This window comes from Lepidochelys olivacea (genome assembly GCF_965140295.1).
Source record: "Lepidochelys olivacea isolate rLepOli2 genome assembly, chromosome: 6".
In the NCBI taxonomy this organism is placed as follows: Eukaryota; Metazoa; Chordata; order Testudines; family Cheloniidae; genus Lepidochelys; species Lepidochelys olivacea.
This window is the reverse complement of record NC_140416.1, coordinates 1,822,782-1,842,901: the sequence shown is the minus strand read 5'-3', so window position 1 is coordinate 1,842,901 and position 20,120 is coordinate 1,822,782. Positions and strand designations below refer to the sequence as shown.

At 58.0% G+C, this 20,120-nt stretch overlaps 2 protein-coding genes across 5 annotated transcripts; one reads left to right on the top strand and one right to left on the bottom strand.

The window, feature by feature from the left end:
- Nucleotides 1-1,739: 1,739 nt before the first annotated feature.
- ZNF646 (zinc finger protein 646) lies at nt 1,740-14,081 on the bottom strand. 4 transcript variants are annotated; one of them, XM_084632108.1, is made up of 3 exons: nt 14,018-14,081; nt 10,667-10,788; nt 1,740-7,847 (listed from the first exon to the last, which is right to left on the bottom strand). In XM_084632108.1, the coding sequence occupies exon 3, from the start codon at nt 7,687-7,689 to the stop codon at nt 2,608-2,610; it is 5,082 nt and encodes a 1,693-aa protein (XP_084488234.1). In that variant the 5' UTR covers nt 7,690-7,847; nt 10,667-10,788; nt 14,018-14,081; the 3' UTR covers nt 1,740-2,607. The 4 variants fall into 4 exon arrangements, with proteins under 4 accessions (XP_084488234.1, XP_084488232.1, XP_084488233.1 ...); XM_084632106.1 differs by lacking the exon at nt 14,018-14,081 and adding an exon at nt 13,703-13,809; XM_084632107.1 differs by lacking the exon at nt 14,018-14,081 and adding an exon at nt 13,582-13,681.
- On the top strand, nt 12,683-19,639 carry ZNF668 (zinc finger protein 668). Its single transcript, XM_084632125.1, has 2 exons — nt 12,683-12,921; nt 16,956-19,639. Exon 2 carries the CDS (start codon nt 16,986-16,988, stop codon nt 18,747-18,749), a length of 1,764 nt encoding a protein of 587 aa, XP_084488251.1. The 5' UTR covers nt 12,683-12,921; nt 16,956-16,985; the 3' UTR covers nt 18,750-19,639.
- Nucleotides 19,640-20,120: the final 481 nt, after the last annotated feature.

Sequence of the window (20,120 nt, the reverse complement as noted above, 5' to 3'; positions counted from 1 at the left end):
AAACGAAAAACAAAAGAGAGAGAGAGAGAGAGCGCGCGTGAGCACAGGAAGCCTAGATGCTTGTTTATAAAACAAGCACCAGGGCTTTGCCGAATTTATAAGCGTATCACAGATCACACAGATGCATGGGGGCATCAAACTAGCCCTCTCTTGAGGCAGACGGTTGGGAGGAAAAAATTAATGAGAATCCCAGGGCCAGCTGGTGAGTGGGTGGAAAGGCTCAATAAAGGGCTAGCAGGGGCAGTACTTGGTCTCCACTTCTTGTTAGAGGCTGGGGGTAAAGGACACCCGTTTTTATCATTGACGGCAGAAGTTTTGAAAGACGTCTGAGATTCAGAGGCCCAAATCCAGGCTCGGTTCTCCTAGGAAGCAACAACATTTTAAAATAATCACCAGGAAACAATCTGTGTCTCGTTCTATAGGGTGGAAACTGCTTTCCAGCACACCAGCACACGAGGGGGCAGAAGTGAGTCTACCGCATGCTGCCTGGCCATTATTTCTATAACTATGGCACCAAGAAGCCCAGTTGTGCACCAGGACCACCGTGCAAGGTGCTGTACAGATACAGATCAATCGAGCGAGCTACTTAAAAAGCTTTACTCCACCAGGAGGGAGGTAGCTAAAGAGCTGGGGAAACTGAGTCAGGGCAGTCTCCAGTCGGGGTCTAAGATTAGTCTGTGGCGAAGCTAGGATAGAACCCAGAGATCAGCGCTGCAGGGAGCTCAAACTTAGCTCCAAAGCGAAAGTCACTTACAAATAACAGAGCTGAATGTAAGGGGGCAGGAAACCCCCAGATTTATTGGTTTTTATTCGACACAGAAGAGCCACCAAATTACAGCTGGGGGAAGAACAAGCGATAGCCATTTCAATATGAACACGGTTCCAGGAGAGGAGCAGGGACTAATGATTAGAGCGGGGGATGGACAGGGGCTAGGAGTCAGGACTCCTGGGTTCTAGGCCCAGCTCTGGGAGGGGAGTCGAACGGGTTAAAGTGGAGGCAGCTGGGAGTTTGGTTTTGTAGTTGGAGTGGGGGAATAGAATCTTCTTTTAAAACCGTTCCACGTACCGAGACAAATACAGGAAAAATTTAAGTGTTGGAGTTTCTAAAAGAGAAGACTGCTTTGTGTGAGAGATCTGCGTACCATCAGGATTTCTGCAATACACTTACATATTCTGCACCATAGAACAATAAAAAAATATTCATACATCTTGGATCAGTAGCACAATAATAACGATTTCTGGGAGGTATAACTATATTTTATCCCAACCTATGAAGGAGGAAATTTTTCTGCGATGACAATTCAATACCTCAGTTGAAAACACCCCAACGTTTCTCTCTCTTGAAAGACTGGTCATTTTTTTTTTTATTTCCTCCCCCCCATAAAAGGAGTCTTTAAGCAAATTGTTTCAAAGGAATTTTGAAAGCAAATGTGTGTTGTTCACAAACGAAAAGTTGGTTTAAAATTCAGATTTGATTCTTCTCAGGAAAAAAAAAAAAAACAGTTTAAAATTTGTATTCTCCTTAAACGGAAACTTAGTTCTCTTTCAAAAACAAGACAAGTTTGTTTGTTTTGGGAGGAAAATTGTTATAATTAAGACAATTTGCTCTCAGTACAAAAAGTGTGTCTTCTTATTAGTTTCTTTCTTTCTTTAAAAAAAAGGGTTTTTTTGTTTTTTTAAGACCAACTTTTGTTGATTGAGGAGGAAATTTTAAAAAAATAAATAAATCTCTCCCTCTTCCAAAAAAACACAACCAAAAGTCTCAGACAAAAGGTGTCTATTTAAAAAAAAAATTAAATTACAGATATTTTAAATTAAAGATATTTGGACTTTTTGCAGGGGACATCTTGGCCAATTTGGGGGGGGGAGGAAAAAAAATTAGACTATTTTTTTCCACGTGTGTCAATTTTTAGGGGCAAATTTTTTTTTTTCCCCACACGAAAGCAATTTTTAAAATGTCCTCCTTCTTCTCCAATAACAGACACCATTTAAAAAGAAGCTGGGAATTGGTCAAAACAAACCAGAAAATTAAATTCTACAGACGTCGAAAAACCAAACCAAACCAAAATAAAACCATGGCACCAATGTTTTGTGTTGCTTTTTTTTTTTTAAAACCACAACGTTCAGGCTCCTGTGCAGGAGATCACTGGAGCGTCATCTGAACGAATTTCAGTGGAATCCGTTGAGAATTACAGCCAAGCTGATTGAAAACTTGATTGAAATCAATTGGATTTAAGCACGTGCTTAGAGTTAAGCGGGTGCTTAAGATCTCTCCTGAATTGGGGGCCAAAACAAGGTAAAATAGGGTTAAGGGGAAAGTTCTCAGAGGCACAAAAAGGCAGCAGAGAATCAAACCAACACCGCTTCCCCTTCCCCATCCATTGGAGAACTGGGATCCACCCCAAAACCTCCCTCACTAATTGGTCCATGCCACCCACAAACTGCCTCCCCCGCAACTGGGCGCCTCTCCTGCCCGTCCCCGTTTGTGCCTCTGAAAATTCCTCCCCTCCCTAACGATTTGGTGCTAGGATAATGATCGACATTGACTCCCCCGCCTCCATCTCTCCATCCCCTCTCATCCCCCCCACCCACACATTCGCACGACCCTCAGCTAACTTGCCCCATGGTGACAGTGGCATTGCCATCCACCCCTGTGTCCTGGCAGGGGCCTGCCTCAGGCCCCTGGGCCCCTCCTGTGGCAGCGTGGCCGGGTTTGGCGCGGCCGGCCTGGCCGTGGCAGGCCTTGGCGTGGCTGGCTAAGCGGCTGGAAGTCCGGAAGGCCTGGCCGCAGTCCGGGCAGCAGCGGCCTTTCTTGTCCGAGTGGGTGCGGAGGTGGTAGGTAAGGGCCAAGAGGTTGTGGAACTCCTTGAGGCAGGCGGGGCAGTGGTAGAGACCGGTGGTGTGGACCTTCTTGTGGTGGAGGAGGCTGCCAGCGTGGCGGTACGTCCGCTCGCAACGGTCGCACTTGTAGGGGCGCTGGTCCACCAGGCCATTGGTGCCAGGAGCGGCGCCAGCCTCTGCCTCCGCCTGGTGCCGCCACAGGTGTTGGACCAAGTCCCGAGAGGCCCGGTAGGCCTTGCCGCACTCCGAGCACTCGAAACGCTTCTTAGTGTGGACCCGGCCGTGGTTCTTGAGGGCTGATGGGGTGGGAAATTGCTTGGGGCAGACCGGGCACTGGAAAGGGCCAAGGGGCGCCGAACTGACGCCCACTGGGGTTTGGGTGCCCGTGTCAACACGGTCGCCTGAGGCGCCAATTGAGGCGCTGCCCACATGGCTGCCTGAGGTACTGCCAACATGGCGGCTATCACCATGGCCGCCTGAGGCGCCACCAACAACATGGCCACCTGAGGCACCAATTGAGGCACTGCCCACATGGCTGCTGTCAACATGAGGGCCTGAGGTACCACTAACATGGCCACCTGAGGTAGTGCCAAGATGGCCACCGTCCCCGTGGCCACCTGAGGCGTCAACATGGCTGCCGCCCTGCTCCCTCCGGGCGGCCCGCCATTCTCGTGCCGTCTTGCTCCGGACAAGGGTGCTGCCCTCTAGTAGGGGGCGGGCGGGGGAGCTCCTGCTGCCGGGACGAGGCCAGCGCTGGGCATGGATCAGCTGGTGCCTCACCAGCTGCCTCTGCCATTTGAAGGCTTTGCCGCAGTCGGGGCAGCGGTGGCGCTTGACCTCGAAGTGGATGCGCTGGTGGTTCTTGAGGGCCATGAGGTTAGGGTAGGCCCGGGGGCAGACGGGGCAGCAGTAATGACCCGTCTTGTGGCTCTTGCGGTGGTTGAGAAGGCTGCCGGCATGGCGGTAGGTCCGCCCACATTGCTCACACCGGTACGGCCGCTCCTCGGGGTCCTTCTTGGGGGCCCTGGGCGGCTCCGAGACCCTGCCACCGTCGGCGTGGGCCTTGCCTGCTCTCTTGGCGTGAGCCAACTTCCTGGAGGACGAGGAGGGCAGTGGCGGTCTCCTCTCGCGGTGGACACGCTGGTGGCTGGCCAGCTGCTTCTGAAGGCGGAAGGCCTTGGGGCACTGGGTGCACCTGTAGCGCTTGGTCTCGAAGTGGATGCGGTTGTGGTTCTTCAAGGCCATGAGGTTGTAGAACAGCTTCTGGCAGATGGCGCAGCGGAAGAGGCCCGTCTTGTGGGTCTGCTTGTGGTTGATCAGGCTGCCCGCGTGCTTGTAGCTTCGGCCACACTGCTCGCAGCAGAAGGGGCGCTCCGACGTGGCGCCTTCCTCCCCGCTGCCACCCTCCTCATCTTCCTCCTTGGCAGCACGGACCAGCTCTTCCTCCTCCTCCGGGTGCTGGGTGGCACAGTGTGCCTCCAGCCCCGCCGCGCCCTTGCACAGCTCCCCACAGACATCGCACACGTGCAGCTTGCCCTCCTCGGCATCGCTGCCACCTGGGTCCCGTTTTCCGGGAGCTGGGGCCGCGGCTGCCTCTCCTCCCTCCCTGCCGTGCGGGAGCACCGGCTCCTTCCCTGCACTGTTCCCATTGCCGGCCGGCCGGCTGTCATTCAGCTTACACTTGGGGTGATTACGGAGATGGTTGCGGTAGGCGGACAGGTTGGGGTACTGCCGAGAGCAGACGCCACACTGGTAATCTCCCACCTGGTGGGTCTTCTTGTGGTTGACCAGGCTGCCACCGTGCCGGTAAGTTTTCCCGCACTGCCCACAGGCATAGGGACGGCTGTCTGGGGGCGTCACACCGGTTTTCTGCTCCTCCGGCAGCTCCGGACGCGGTCCCAGCCGCAGCTGGATGGTGGTGTCAGCCAACGCCGCTTCCTTCTCCTCCCGGTGGCCCAGGCTGTGCTCTTCGAGGCTTGCCATGTCATCGAACGTCTGCCCACAGTAGCCACAGATGTGGGAGAGGAGCATTTCTTCCTCCCCGTCGCGCTCATCTGGCCGCTCCTCCCCCTCCTGCTGGAGCCCGGGGAAAGCCGCAGCCTCGTCAGCCTCCAAGCTGCCTTCCTGTGGCTCCCCATCCCCGCCGTGAGCCAGGCCGTGGTGGCGCTGCAGGTCCGTCTCACCTGGGAAGATCATGCCGCAGAGGCTGCAAAGGAAGGGACGTTCCTCGGCACTGGCACCTGGCTGCTGGGCCGTGGCATGGCCGCGGAAGTGGCTCTTCAGTGCCTCCAGGTCTGAGTATTCCTTTGGGCACAGGGAGCACTGGTATATGCCCAGCTGCTGGCTGTTCTTGTGGTCGAGGATTTCGCCTGGGTAGGGCTCAGAGTTGGGGCTGCCGGGTGGTGACGCTTCGGCCTCCTCCTCCTCTTTCAGCTGTTGCCACCCGTTCACCACACTGCCTCCCCGCAGATTGTAGCTCCGCTGGGGCTCCTCCTCGCTCAGCGCCCCCTCCTCTCCAACCCGGGTACTCTCCGGGCCACCATGCCCAACATCTCCACTTCCCTCCGGCTGCATCGTCCCATCAGGGGCATCTCTGGGCTCCGCCTCCGCCACGCCCCCTTCCTCTTCCTCCTCCGGCCCCGCTCGGCCCCTCCTCGGCTTCTGGTGGCCACGTAAGTGGCTCTTGAAGGCAGCCACGTTGGAGAAGCGTTTGGCACAGAGCGAGCACTCAAAATCCCCCATCTGGTGCGTCTGTTTGTGGTTGATCAGGCTGCCCGAGTGGCGGTAGGACTTGCCGCAGAGCTCGCAACTGTACACCCGTCTGCCTGGCGGCTCCACCTCGCCTTCTCCCATGCAAGGCTCCCCATCGCCATGCACCAGGGCGTGGCTCTGCAAACTGGCCAGGTCGTGAAAGGTCATCCCGCAGCAGCCACAGATGTGAGACATCCCTGGCCCAGGCCCCACCGCCTCCAACTCCTCCACATCTCGCTTGATGGCCTGCAGCAGGGCTGCCTCCTGCGTGCGGATGCTGCCTGGTTCCTCCTCCTCCTTCCCCTCCTTGGGGCAGGGGGCGGTGTCCCCGGGCGCGTGGCGCAGCTGGTGCCACTGGAATTCTGCCTCCCCCTCAAAGCTCTCTCCGCAGCTGGCACATGGGTAGTTCCCCCGCTCCTTGCCCCGCGACGCTCGAAAATGCATGCGGACGTGGTTGCGTAGGGCCATCAGGTTGGAGTACTGCTTCGGGCACAGGGAGCACTGGTAGACGCCTGTCCGGTGGGTGTGCCGGTGGTTGACCAGGCTGCCCCGGTGCCGGTAGGTCCGGCCGCACTCCCCGCAGCGGTAAGGCCGCTCCTCTGATGCCCCATCCTCTTCCTCCTCCATGCAACCAGCCTCCTCCTCTTTGAGAGCATCTCCTCCATCCGCTTCCCCGTGGCCTGGCAGCTCTGTGGCCCTCTCCCCGCCGGCTGGCTCAGCGGGGCTCTGGTCGAGGTGGCAAGCAGCCTCTTCAGGCGCTGGGGGGCAGGAGTACCGGAGGCTGGGCCGGGAGGCCGGCTTAGATTTGAGGTGTATCCGCAGGTGGTTCTTAAGGGCCGCCAGGTTGAAGAGCTGCTTGCAGCAGAAGTTGCAGCTGTAGACACCCGTCTGGTGGCTTTTCTTGTGGTTGATGAGGCTGCCGGCATGGCGGTAGGTCCGGCCACACTCCCCGCACTGGTAGGGCCGCGCTTGGTCTCCGTCCTTACTGCTGGCTTCCCAGGCCCCTTCTGAATCCGTCGTGGGTTGGGCCAAGCCACCCCCATCCTCTTTCTCCTCTTCCTCCTCCTCTGGGTAGAGGCAGCTGTGGTTCCTCAGCTCTTCCTCATCGGCGAAGTTTCCCCCGCACCTCACGCACAGCTCCCCATCTGGACTGCCCCGGTCCCCGCCCCCAGCCTTCGCCCCATCCTTCAAACTGCAGGGGGCGCCCTCTCCGAAGGCGGCCGCCGGCGGCTGGTAGATATCCAGCTTGGCCGAAGTCTCAATGGAGTCCTCCTCTGAGACGCTGTGTTCCGAGCCCTCCGAGGGGGCTCTCCCAGCCCACCGGGCTTTCTCGTGGGCCTTCTGGTGGCTCAGCAGCTCGCTGGGCAGGCGGAAAGCCTTACAGCACAATGGGCACTTGTAGGGGCGGTACTCCGAGTGCAGCCGGGAGTGGTTCTTGAGCGCCATGAGGTTGGAGAACTCCTTGAAGCAGACGGCGCACTGGTAGACGCCCAGCGTGTGGCTCTGCTTGTGGTTAGTGAGGCTGCCCGCATGCTTGTAGGCCTTATCGCACTGGTTGCATTTATAGCGCCGCTCCTCTGCCGGCAGGCCGGGGGCCTCCTGGCCTTCCTCCGCTTTGCCAGGGAACTCCAGCTGGGAGAAATCAGCCGGCACCACCGATTCGGCAATGTATTTCTCCAGGTTGCTCAGCAACGTCCCGGCGCCGCCGCCCTCTAGCGCGGGGAAGACGTCGGCATCCGATGACGAGGAGTCCTGCCCTTGCTGGAAGTTGTTCTCCCCGTCCTCCTCTCCCTTCTGGCCGCGGCTGGCGTGGGCCGAATGGCGATGGCTGGCCAGCTGGGAGGCGACGCGGAAGCTGCGGCCGCAGTCCGGGCACCGGTGGCGCCTCTCCTCGGTATGGATGCGGAGGTGATTCTTCAGGGCCATGGGGTTCGAGAACTCCTTGCCGCACAGCAGGCAGGTGAAGAGTCCCACCTCGTGGGTGCGCCGGTGGTTGACCAGGCTGCCGGCATGGCGGTAGCTACGCTGACACTGCCCGCATTTGAACGGCCGCTCCTCCCGCTGCGGCTGGCTCGGCTCGCAGCCGGGCTCTTCCATCGCTCACATCGGACGGCGGGAGGGCACTGTCTCCGCCCGCTTCACGGGGCCGGACCGGTGGCCCGGAGAGCTCCGTTTCCGGTGCAACGAGCCTGCATCCCCTCCTGCTGCTTCTTCCTCCTCCTCCTCCGGCTCCTTACGGCATCCCAAGGCGGCAGCTGCAGGGACACAAGCAAGGGAAGGGGGGTTAAAATGCCGCCAGATGAGTGCCCATATCCAAGCCTCACGCCTGGCTGCTACCGGACCCATGGCTTCATCCTCTCCAGACCAGGGGAACTAAGCCCAAGGAGGCGCAAAAACAAAGACCAGACGGGGTTACCCTGGGCTACGCTGTTTGATAGCCTGGCGGGTGGAAGGATATTGGACAGCAAACGCCACACAGCAGAGCCACGGATAGAACCCAGGCGTCCTGGCACCCTGCCCCCACCCGGCTCTAACCTACTCAGCCCTGGGAGGGGAGTGGGGTTGGAGATAGAACCCAGGAGTCCTGTTCTAAATAAAACAGCATGTAAGGAAGCTGAAGACAAACATCTGATGTCTCATTGTGTCTGAGAAGGGAAAACGAAGCTGGCCTGCCTGCCAGAACACCAGTCACAGACAGCTCTGTTGGGGACGCAAAGGAACTAAGCTGTCCCCTCCGCTGACTAGCTCCAAGCTGAGCGCAGGTTACAAATGAAATGTGGTCAGCAGGCCTCCTTCCCCGGCTTCCTCGCTTATGTCATGTTTTGGAGGAGTACTTGGTTTAAGAAAGGCCTGGGCTTGCGGGTCTGGATTGAGGGGCACTAGCGGAGCTGGGGGTCGGGGGAGCCCAGGGCTGGGATTGCAGGGGTCTGTGGAACGAGACTGAGGGGCACTGGCAGAACTGTGTGTGCCCAGGACAGGGAGCTACACCCCCTCACAGTCACGAACACTCAGTTCTCTCGCAAAAGGAACCAGGATTCCAGTGTTCTGGTCCCAGCTCTGGGAGAGGAGCGGGGTCTAGTGGGTTAGAGTGCATGGGAGAGGTGGCTGGGAGTCAGGACTCCTGGGTTCCGTCACGGGCTCAGAGAGGGGACGGGACTCTAGTGCAGGGGGGTCTCAACCTTTCTCTCTCTGAGACCCCCCCCCCACCCCCAACTTGCTATAAAAACTCCACAGCTCACCTGTGCCACAACTGGTTTGCTGCATATAAAAGCCAGGGCCAGTGTTAGGGAGTAGCAAGCAGGGCAATTGCCCGGGGCCCCACGCCACAGAGGGCCTCGTGAAGCAACGTTGCTCAGGCTTCAGCTTCAGCCCTGGGTGGCAGGGCTCGGGGTGGCGGGGCTTCGGCTTTCTGCCCTGGGACCCAGGGAGTTTAATACTGGCCCTGCTTAGTGGAGCCCCTGAAACCTGCACGTGGCCCCCCCAGGGGAACCCTGGTTGAGAACCGCGGCTCTAGTGGTTAGAGGAGGGTGGGTTCACCTGAGTTCTATACCCTGCTCTGCCAAAAAGACACAGAGTAAGTAAAAAGACACACATTTCCCTTCTCTGTGCCTCAGTTTCCCCATCTCTAAATGGGGAGAACAGATACCAACTCATGTTTAGTAAGGCTAACACCTGTAATAAGTGTCTTATCCTTGATTAGGGCAAGGATAACTTAAAGTACACTGGCTTAATTATAATAATTAGAAAAGTGCATGACTCCATTTTGCCACCTGTAACAAGGTAAATAAAGTGCTAAATATAACTGACACACCACAGAAAAAACATGCAATTAATTCTCACTTAATTTGAAACTTTTGCCCCTAAAAAATATCAACCAGGCATATTTCTGAGCACCATCAAGCCATTTCTGAGGCTCTGAACACCAGCAGCCGGCTGTAGCAGGCTCCACATTTTAAAGATCGACAAAACATCAGGGTGGGAAAACACAAACACACACACGCCACGGGCTGGGGCCCCCAATTCCCTCCAGCAAGGGTCAGCGCCACACACACAGATTTATGGGACAAGGCAAAATTGACAATGGATGTTTTCTGCCCCCACGAGCAAATATCATCGCTGGCTTGAGATGAAGAAGCGTAAGAAGTGGAAGCCCTGGAGAAGAATTTTTGGTGGCAGGACACGCAATCGGTTGGGGAACTTTAAGATTTGTGACTGGTGTAACTCATTTGCCTTCAATGGCCCAGAGATTGCTAAAGGAACAACAATCTCTCAGGGCGGGTGTGGGTGGGTGGCTGTTTTCCATTCAGTCGCTCTTTAAAATTGGGAGCCTTTTAAAAAACAGAGTTTCAAAGTTTCTAGCCTCCAACATGACTTGATTGTGCTCATAGTGAGACAGGTAAATTAGGCCACTCCACAACCTTGGTAGAGAAAGAGACAGTGAGATATGCTTTTGGGGACAATACATTTCACTCAGCGCTGAGATGTGGCTGCCTCTGGGGTGGGCTAGCAGGGGAACAGCTGCACAGCGATGCAGCACAGGGATGATTCACCTGGCACGGAGATGCTGCCACCTCTAGGGAGGGTCAGCTGGGTAACAGCCACACAGCGACGCTGCCTGGGGATTACTCATCCTGCATTGCAATGCAGCTGCTTCTAGGGCGGGCCACAGCATACAGGACACACAGCCATTCCACACAATTTTTAGCTAAGGAAGGGCGAGAAACAATTGCATCCAATTTAAAACTGCAGGGAGGGAGGGAGGATGGAATTAGCAAGACTTCTGGGTTCTAACCCCAGCTCTGGGAGGAGAGTGGGGTCTAGTGGATTGGAACAGGGGGTGGGGCTGGGAGCCAGGACCCCTGGGTTCCCAGCTCTGATCCCCAGGGCTGCAAAGGGAGTGTGTAAGTCCCCGTCCCTGTGTTTACCCATTCATAAAACGAGAATAACCATCTCCACCCACTTCATAAGCACAACAGGAAAAAGCGTTTTAAAAGACTACATGTGACTTCAGGATAAAGATGGGGCCCTAACTAACCCCAGTACAACCCAGCATCCCAAAAAGCCAGCCTCTTACCTCCAGGGTCCAATAGAGCATCCCAGAGGTAACACACAGGCCAAGAGCAGGAGAGTTGAAGCAGTTTCCAGGCAGGGAGTCACAACCCAAGTGACAGCCAGACGTGGAGGCAAACACAGGATCTTCAGGGTACAAGAGAGAGAGGAAATTTGTAGGGACGAGCCCCAAAAATACAGGGCTCCCCGGGGTGCCTTATCCCGCAGGGGAGGGACCGGCACAGACTTTTGATGGAGTTCAGTCTTCAATTCCGGATTCTGGCAGGGTCCAGAGACAGGTCGGAAGGGGGGCTCCGAGCCCCAAAAGTCTGGCTCCAGACAGCGACTGGAGAGAGGCGCTCACGGCTGAGGGAACCGAGCCCCAGTTCGCAGGGTGCAAGGCTGCTGTACCCCGAGTGGCTGGCTACAGAAGCTCACAGGGGCTTGAGCCCCGAGGGGCTGGATCCAGGGGCGTCCGAGAGGCCGGCGACACATCCCCGGGGTGTGAACCCCGAGCTGCTGGAGACCGGAGCGCCCAGGGGCTTGTGATGCTGGAGGCGGGAGAGCCCAGGCGGGGCGAACCCCCAGTCCTGGGAGCGAGCCGGGGTGGGGGCTCCCCGACCCACCGCCCCCTGGAAGAGACGAGACACCTGCCCACTGGGGGGCTGATTTCCCTGCTGGGGGGGGGGGGTCTCCAGGCGGGCCAGACCATTCAACCACCCCCCCGTGGGGGTGGAAATCTCGCCTCCCAGCCCGTGGGGGTGGCTCTGGTCCGTCCCCCGTGGAGAGCGGGGCCCTGCCCCTGTAGCCCCCCTCTCGGCCCTGCTGCTGGGGGGCAGGGGGGCGCCTGCAACCCCCCCCCCGCCAGGCCCTGCTGCCCCCTCAGCCAGGGGGCCGGGGCTGGAAGAGTCACCCAGCCCAGGGCACAACAAATACTTCCTTTTGTTGCTAGGAAACAGGAAATGTGCAGCTTGGAAAGCCTTCCCGGGAAGCCCGCCCCCCCCAGCCCCCCGGCCATGGGGCTGCACTTCCGGGGGGTGTCACCGTTAAAGGGGTCCCCCCCCACACGCGCCTCCTGGGGGCCAAGTTACGCCCCCGCCCCCCCCCTCCTCCTCCTCCTCCTCCTCCTCCTCCATTCCGGGCCAAATCCCTGCAACTTCCCTCGGGGAGGGGGGGAGAGGGTGACCCTGTTTTTAAAGGGACAGTCCCTGTTTTGGGGACTTTTTCTTAAGTAGGCGCCTGTCCCCCCCCCCCCCCGTCCCGGTTTTTCACAGCTGCTATTTGGTCACCCTGGGGGCGGGGTCCACAGAGAAAAACTGACCCCTCCCCCCCATCAACATCTTTATGTTACAGTCAAATCCTTCCCCTTCAATATGTCAGGACTCCTGGGTTCTCACCCTGGCTCTGCGAGGGGAGTGGGGGCTGGGAGCCAGGACTCCTGGGTTCTCTGGGGGAGGGGAGGGGAGGGGAGTCAGGACTCCTGGGTTCTCTGTGGGAGGGGAGGGGAGTCAGGACTCCTGGGTTCTTTAGGCGAGGGGGCGGGAGCTGGGAGCCAGGACTCCTGGGTTCTCTCCCTGGCTCTGGGAGGGGAGTGGGGGCTAGAGGGGGAGCTGGGAGCCAGGACTCCTGGGTTCTCTGGGGGAGGAGAGGGGAGTCAGGACTCCTGGGTTCTCTAGGCGAGGGGGCGGGAGCTGGGAGCCAGGACTCCTGGGTTCTCTGGGGGAGGGGAAGGGAGTCAGGACTCCTGGACTCTCTCTCCCACTCCCTCCCTGCGCAGCATTCCCTTCACTCCCCCCCCGCCACCACTCCTTTCTGGGGCGGGGGGTGTCCCCCGACAAAATAGTTTGTACCGCCCCCCTTCCCATTGGATAATCTGCATGCCACACTTCCGGCTATGGCCACACCCCCTTCCACCGGGCTGTGCAGGGCACGCCACACTTCCTGCGGTGCCACCCCCAACCTCTTCCCGCCCCCCAACAGCCCACCGGGGAGCAAGGTTCCTACCTTTGCCATCAACCCCCCTCCTCCACCCCACCCCACCCCCAGGCTCTGGGGTGTAGCAACCCCCGCCAGCCTGGCGACAATACACCCCCCAGGGGCTGGAGGCCTGCTGGGCTATGGAGGGGGGGGGTTAATATCCCTTTAAGCGGCTCCTTTACTTTGCATTTCTCCCCCCCCCTCCCCCCACGGTTGTCTTCCCCTCCCTCAGGGTCCTAGGGGCTGACTCATTCCGCTCCAGCAGGGAGTGGGGAGCAGCAGCAAAGGCGAGGCAGACGCCAGGTAAGGCAGAGATTAACCCATTGCAAGCCCTCCTAAGGGGTGCATGCACGCCAGCTCTGGGGAGGGGGCAAATCTCCTTTGCAAACTGCCCCCCCCCACCCCACCCCACCCTCCTTCCAGGGGGAGAGCCTCTTCCCCTGATGCGAGCCCCAGCCATTTTGCAACCCAGCCTTGCTCCTCGCCAGCCCTGGTGCAAAGCAGCCCCGGTAGCCAGCCCGGGGCAGCTCGCAGGGCCCCCGGGGGCGGCACGCTGGTGCAGCCTGCCTGCAAACCCTGCTCCGGCCGGCGGGGTGGCGCCTCCTCCCGTGGTCCTAGAGAGAGCCATTTTGCAAGCCGCCCGAGCCAGCGCCCTGCCGCCAGCCCTCTCCGCCTCTGCACGACTTTCTTGTGCAAAATCTCTCTCCTTCAGTGCGGAGAAGGAGACAATAAACACCCCCCCCCCTTCCTCCCCTCTTTTTTGGGGCATACTCTTTTCCAGCATCTCTCTCCTTTGCATTGCCTCCTTGGGGCGGCGTCTCCTCGCTCGGTCCTAAAACCAGCCATTTTGCAAGCGCGGAGCCATGCAATGATTGCTTTGGAAGGGAGCCCTTCCCTTTGCAACAGGCCTCGCCTTGCAAATCTCTCTTCTACCCCCCCCCCCGCCCCCCCACACACACACACCTTCCCGAGCCACGTTGCTTGGCTTCTGTTGCAACCTATGCAACTCGAGCCCCGCTCGGTATTTGTCTCCAGGCTCGAATGCACAAAGAGAGGCGAGTTCCCCTTGGCAATCCCGTCCTACCTCCTAGCCCCCTGTGGGTTGCATTTCCCACCTTCCCCTGGTCCTAGCTACAGCCATTTTGCTTTTCAGTTGAACCGGGCAAACCCACGCAGAAACGCGGCCCATCTCTGTCTCCTTGCGCTGTTCTTTCCCTGTCTCTGCAGGATGACACCCCCCCCACACCCCCCCTTTGCACCGCTCTCGCCTGCCCCGGTCCTAAAGACAGTCATTTTGCAATTGCTTTTTGCCTCCCGGCAGGTCCCAATCCCAAGCAAGAAATAATGCACAAAATTCCCCGGAGGGAGAGGGGAGGCTACTCCCTAGAATGGCAAATACCTGCAAACTGTTGCTCTCCGGAACTGCCCTAGGTTTCTGGCCCCCTAGCCCTTGCAATTCCTGGTCCTAAAGGGACCCGGTTAACTTTGCTCCTCGGTGCAACTAAACAATTCATGCCCCGGACCCCATGTTTGCTGCATGTCTGCCTGCTCATTGTAACAAAGACATCTGTGCTCCTGACCCCCTGGTTTGCTCCTCGTGCTCAGGGCTACCAAAGCAAAGGGGCTCTGGTGTCTGCGTTTCCTTTGCATTCTCAATATGTTGATTTTTCAGTAAGTCTTGGAGCCCTGGGAAAGTGCCAGAAGACTGCTAATATAGTGCCGAGTTTTTAAAAGGGTAACCAGGATGATCCAGAGACTCCTGACATTACCCTGGGCGAGATAGTGACTGGATTAATAAAGAATTAAAGGAGTGTAATATAATTAATCACCGGGGATTTACGGAAAATAGAACCTGTCAAAGTAACTTTGATTTTTTTTTATAAGTTTACAAGTTTGGTTGATAAAGGTAATGGAGTTGATGTAATATCCTTAGACTTCTGTAAGGCATTTGACATAGTATCATACGACGTTTGATTCAAAAAACTAGAATGCTATAAAATGTACACGGCCCATTAAGCGGATTAAAAACTGGCTAACTGATAGGTCTCCAAATGTAACTGTAAACAGGGAATCATCATCGAGCGGTTGTGTTCCCAATATGGTCTCGCAGGGGTCGGTTCTTGGCCCTATGCTACTTAACATTTTTATCGACGACCCCGGAAGAAAACATATAATCATCACTGATCAAGTTTGCAGCTGGCGCCAAAATTAGAGGAGTGGTAGATCATGAAGAGGCCCCGTCACTGCTACAGAGCGATCTGGCTCGCTTGCTAAGCCGGGCTCAAGCAAACGATGCGTGTTTTGATACGGTTCAATGTAAATGGATCCATCTAGGAACAGAGAACGCAGACCTTACTTACAGAGTGGGGGATTCTAGGGAAGCAGTGACTCAAAAAATTTTGCGGTCACGTTCAGTGGAACAGGAGCTCCCAACGTGATGCTGTAGCCAAGAGAACAGGAGGACTCGTGGCACCTTAGAGACTGACAAATTTATTTGAGCATAAGCTTTCGTGGGCTGCAGCCGATGAAGTGAGCTGTAGCTCATGAAAGCTTATGCTCAAATAAATTTGTCAGTCTCTAAGGTGCCACGAGTCCTCCTGTTCTTTTTGCGGATACAGACTAACATGGCTGCTAATCTGAAACCGGTAGCCACGAGAGTTAATGCAATCCTGGGATGCATAGACAAGGGAATCTCAACTAGTCTACAAGTATCTACATGGTGAACAAATATTTAATAACAGGCTCTTCAGTCTAGGAGAGGGAAGTCTCACGTGATCCAATGGCTGGAAGCTGAAGACAAATTCAGACTGGAAAGAAGTTGGGACATGTTTAACTGAGAGGGTAATTAGCCATTGGAACAATTTAATACAGGTCATGGTGGATTCTCCGTCACTGCCAGTTTTTAAAGTAAAATGGATGGATGGATGAATTATTTGGGGGATGTTCTCTGGCCTGTGTTATCCAGAAGGACAGACTAGATGATCACAATGGTTCCTTCTGGCTTGGGAATCTAGTTATCAGACCTATTTCCTAGTTTAGTCTACAGGAAAGGCTGAGTCCATTGATATGAGCAGGACTGGCTGATGAGAGGCAAAACGCCACAAAGAGGAAATAGACCCGAGCTCTTAATTTTAATGTCCCTGAGCCCTTTGGGGAACTGATTTGTGCCCAGGAAACCTTGGTGCTTTATCTTTAGGACAGAGCGTCTTTAAAACTCAGTTTAACTGCAGAGGACATCAGTTAAAGGATCCAGGATGCTGAGAGGAGACTCCTCTGTCTGTTACCGTGCCCTGTCAATGTGTGCACCGTCTGCTGGTTGGCTAAATCTGGAAATATTGTGGGTCCTACAAAACTAATGAGACCTTTTGTGGCCTCATTTACAGTTCTTGACCGAAAAAGAAAAGGCAAATAGATGACCTTGAAAAACAGATCTATGGTGTTTCTTGGATTTTAAGGCTATCGCTCCTTGGAGTGGCAAAACAAATGTCTGGCTCTCCATTTGAACACATGCCCTTGTTCAGCACCCACAAGTGCCTCACAATAGATTCGCAGCCACGGGAGTGGTTAAATACCTGGTCAGCCCCCTGTGTAACCATGTCCCCTTTGTCTGCAGCATTGGAGTGCTCCCAATTGACCTGTTGGTGTGAGCAGTGGGATGATAAACTGTTGACCTATTCTACATGCAGGTGCTCATGGGATTATAAGGATCTGAACCTACGTTCTGTGCAGGCCAATGGTGGAATTATACTTTCCTGGTTTAGTATCTTCCTATTTTAGATACTTATCTGGCTCCCATTTTTGTAGTATATCAGCACCTCAGTCTTGTAGATATTTATGCTCACAACTCCGCTGGGACATAGGAACTGCTATTAACCTCATTTTACAAATGGGAAAACTGAGACCCAGAGAGAACAAGTGATGTAGCCACGGTCACACAAGGCATCTGTGGCAGAGCAGGGTCTTGAATCCAGATCTCCTGAGCCTTCAGGTAGTGTCCTAATGGCTGGTCCTTCCTTCCCGTCCTGTATGGCTCCATTGGTGGAAGCGGTGGGATTATATTTTGCTGGTTTAGTCTACAGGCAGCCCTAGAGCAGCTAGAGGTGGGATTATACCTTTTTAGTTTAGTCTATAGGCAGCCCAATAGCTGAACTCCTAGTAAGAGCAGGATTATACAGTACTAGTTGAGTCTATATGCAGCCCAGTGGACACACTGGTGTGAGCAGTGGGATTTTTTCCCTAATGCACATCCCAGCCATCGTACTGTATCCCAAGGGGGGGGGGGGGATTGGTCTCGCCATGGACCCCTCCTTGTAACCCTCCCCTGCCTTCTTTTTCAGAGAGCAGCCCCCCGTCCCACCCCCGCAAAGATGGAGGAGCCCGAAGTGAGCATTGTGGTGAAGCTGGAGGGCGACTCGGAGGAAGAGGAGGAGAAAGAAGAGCCTGCCAGCTATGCCAAGTGCGGCCGGCGCTACAAGTGTCTGGCGTGCAGCAAGACCTTCCCCAGCGTGCCGCGGGTCCTCCGCCACGCCAAGTGCCACGCTGGGGGGGGCCCCGCCACGGCCAAGCACACCTGCCCCAGCTGCGCCAAGGAGTTCCCCGACCGCTCGCAGCTGCACAAACACCAGCTGAGCCACTCGGCCGAGCGCCCCTTCCAGTGCCCGCAGTGCTCCAAGGCCTACAAGACGGCGCCGGAGCTGCGTAGCCATGGGCGTAGCCACACGGGCGAGAAGCCCTTCATCTGCCAGGAGTGCGGCAAGGCCTTCATGCAGCCAGTGTGCCTGCGAGTCCACATGGCCCGGCACACGGGCGACCTGCCCTTCCGCTGCTCCCACTGCGCCAAGGGCTACGGCACGCTCTCCAAGCTGAAGATCCACCAGCGGGCCCACACGGGGGAGAAGCCCTACACCTGCGGCGAGTGTGGCAAAGCCTTCGCCGACCCCTCGGTCTTCCGCAAGCACCGGCGTATCCACGCCGGCCTGCGCCCCTACCAGTGCGGCGCCTGCCAGAAGACCTACGCCGAGCTGAAGGACCTGAAGAACCACGAGCGTAGCCACACCGGGGAGAAGCCCTTCCTCTGCTCCGACTGCGGCAAAGCCTTCTCCCGCTCCTCCTCGCTCACCTGCCACCAGCGCATCCACGCGGAGCAGAAACCCTACCGCTGCGGCCAGTGCGGCAAAGGCTTCACCCAGCTCTCGTCCTACCAGAGCCACCAGCGCACCCACTCCGGGGAGAAGCCGTTCCTCTGCCCGCAGTGCGGCCGCATGTTCTCGGATCCCTCCAGCTTCCGGCGCCACCAGCGGGCCCACCAGGGCGTCAAGCCCTACCAGTGCGACAAGTGCAGCAAGGCCTTCCGCCAGCCGGCCGACCTGGCCATGCACCAGCGGATCCACACCGGCGAGCGCCCCTACAAGTGCCCGCAGTGCGACAAGACCTTCGTGGCCTCCTGGGATCTCAAGCGGCACCAGCTGGTGCATTCGGGCGAGCGGCCCTTCCAGTGCGGGGAGTGCGGGAAGAGCTTCGCCGAGCGGGCCAGCCTCACCAAGCACCACCGGGTACACTCGGGCGAGCGGCCCTTCAAGTGCGGCCGCTGCGGCAAGACCTTCGTGGTCTCCTCCAGCCTCCGCAAGCACGAGCGGACCCACGGCGAGCGGCGGGGCGGCGGGGAGGAGGAGGAGGCGGCGGAGGAAGACGCGGGGGCCGCGGCCCGCCACGTCTGCCGGCTCTGCGGGGCCGCCTTCGGCGAGGCGGCGGGGCTGCGGCACCACCGGCGGGGGGAGCACCCGGAGGCGGCCCCCGAGGCGCCCACCTGCGCCGAGTGCGGGGAGGCCTTCGCCTCGCCCTACGACCTGCGCAAGCACGAGCGGCTCCACCCCGGCCTGCGCCCCTTCCCCTGCCCCGAGTGCGGCAAGGGCTTCTCCGACCGCGCCGGCCTGCGCAAACATGAGCGCATCCACTCCGGGGTGCGGCCCCACGCCTGCCCCCGCTGCGGCAAGGCCTTCCTCGGCGCCTCCGACCTCCGCAAGCACCTGCGTACCCACGGCCCCGCCCCCGGCCCACCCCTCGACGAGGCCGCCCCCCCCCCGAATGGGCCTGGCGGCTGCCTGCCAGACGGACTGCACCAGTCCTCCTGAGCCCCTCCCCCCTTGCGGGGGGGGGTGGCGGCTCTGTGTGGTAAACCCCCCGCAGGTGGGCATAGCCCTCTGCCGCCCCCCCCCCGGGCTCCTTGCCCTCCTCAGCCATCATGGGGGTGTGGGCTATGCTCCCAGGCACTAGCCCTCTGGAAGATTATGGCTATATGCCCCCCCCCCCGCCCCAGGACTCCTCCCCCTCCTGAGTCCCTAGAGGATATGGCTCTGAGCCCCTAAGCCCCGCTTTCTCCAGGACCATAGCTGTCTGCTCCCCTAGAGCCCCATGGGGGCGAGGCTCTGTGCTCCCGGGCTCCCCCCCTTCACTCTAAAGGCGTGGCTATCAGACACTCCCTCCAGGTGGTGTGACTGTCTCATCCTCTGGGCCTCTCCCTCTCCTGATCTCCCATGGGGGGTTCCTTTTGTTCCCCAAAGCGGGGCGGGGGGGCCTCTACACAGAGCCTTCTTTCCTTGTCCCGCCGCTCCCTTTACAGAGGGGTAGGAGGCTGGGGAGATTATGAAAGGAGGACAGCACGGGGTTCAGTGCCCCTCCCTTCCCCAGGGGGCGTGGCTGTGCTGGCCCCTCCCTTCCCCAGGGGGCGTGGCTCTCTGCTCCCAGGCCCCGCCCCATCGGACGTGGCTGGCTGGTGAGACGCGGTCCGCATGCGTGTAAGTCTGCGGGGGGGCGGAGCTGCCCTCTGCTGGAGGGAAGTGGAGCTATCCGTGAGAGCAAGGGGTTGATTCGCTTCTGGGCGTGGCGTGGGGGAGCTGGAAGGGTTTGTGGGGCCGAGGGGGTTGAACGGCAATTAGGGGAACTGCTCGTGGTAGCCGCCGACACAAGCCTTTTTGTAAAGCGGCCTCCTGCCGCTGCAATGAAATAAACCCCTCTTTTTGTAGCCTGGGGGCTTGCTGTGATTCCTCCCCTCCCAGGGCCGGGGATAGAACCCAGGAGTCCTGGCTCCCTGCCCCCGCTGCTCTAACCCACTAGACCCCACTCCCCTCTCAAAGCAGGGGCCAGAACCCAGGAGTCCTGTGCTGGGGGCTGGACCTGGGGGTGGGCCTTTCCCTGAAATTGGGAGACTCGCACTCAGCCCTCAGCTCCCTGCCTAAGCCCTACCCCTTCCTGAACCCCAGGGGAGGTGCCTGTGTGGTCCCAAGCCCCATCTGCTCACAGAAGAGGCGTGGCCGTGCGATACCCTCACGGGAGCATGATTCTCAAGCCCTCGAGCTCCTCGCCCTTTCTGGGGCTCTTCCCAGAGGCTCCTTCCCTCCCGATGTCCTGTCTCTAGACTTGTAGGGCTTGGCTTTCTCATCCCCGGGGCCCCTTCCCTCTCACTGCAGTCCTGGGAGTACGGCTCTGTGCTCCCAGGCAGGGTG

Bases quoted from the DNA above. Each gene is read 5' to 3' on its own strand.
- ZNF646 (XM_084632108.1), bottom strand. From the start codon at position 7,689: ATGGAAGAGCCCGGCTGCGAGCCGAGCCAGCCGCAGCGGGAGGAGCGG.
- ZNF668 (XM_084632125.1), top strand. From the start codon at position 16,986: ATGGAGGAGCCCGAAGTGAGCATTGTGGTGAAGCTGGAGGGCGACTCG.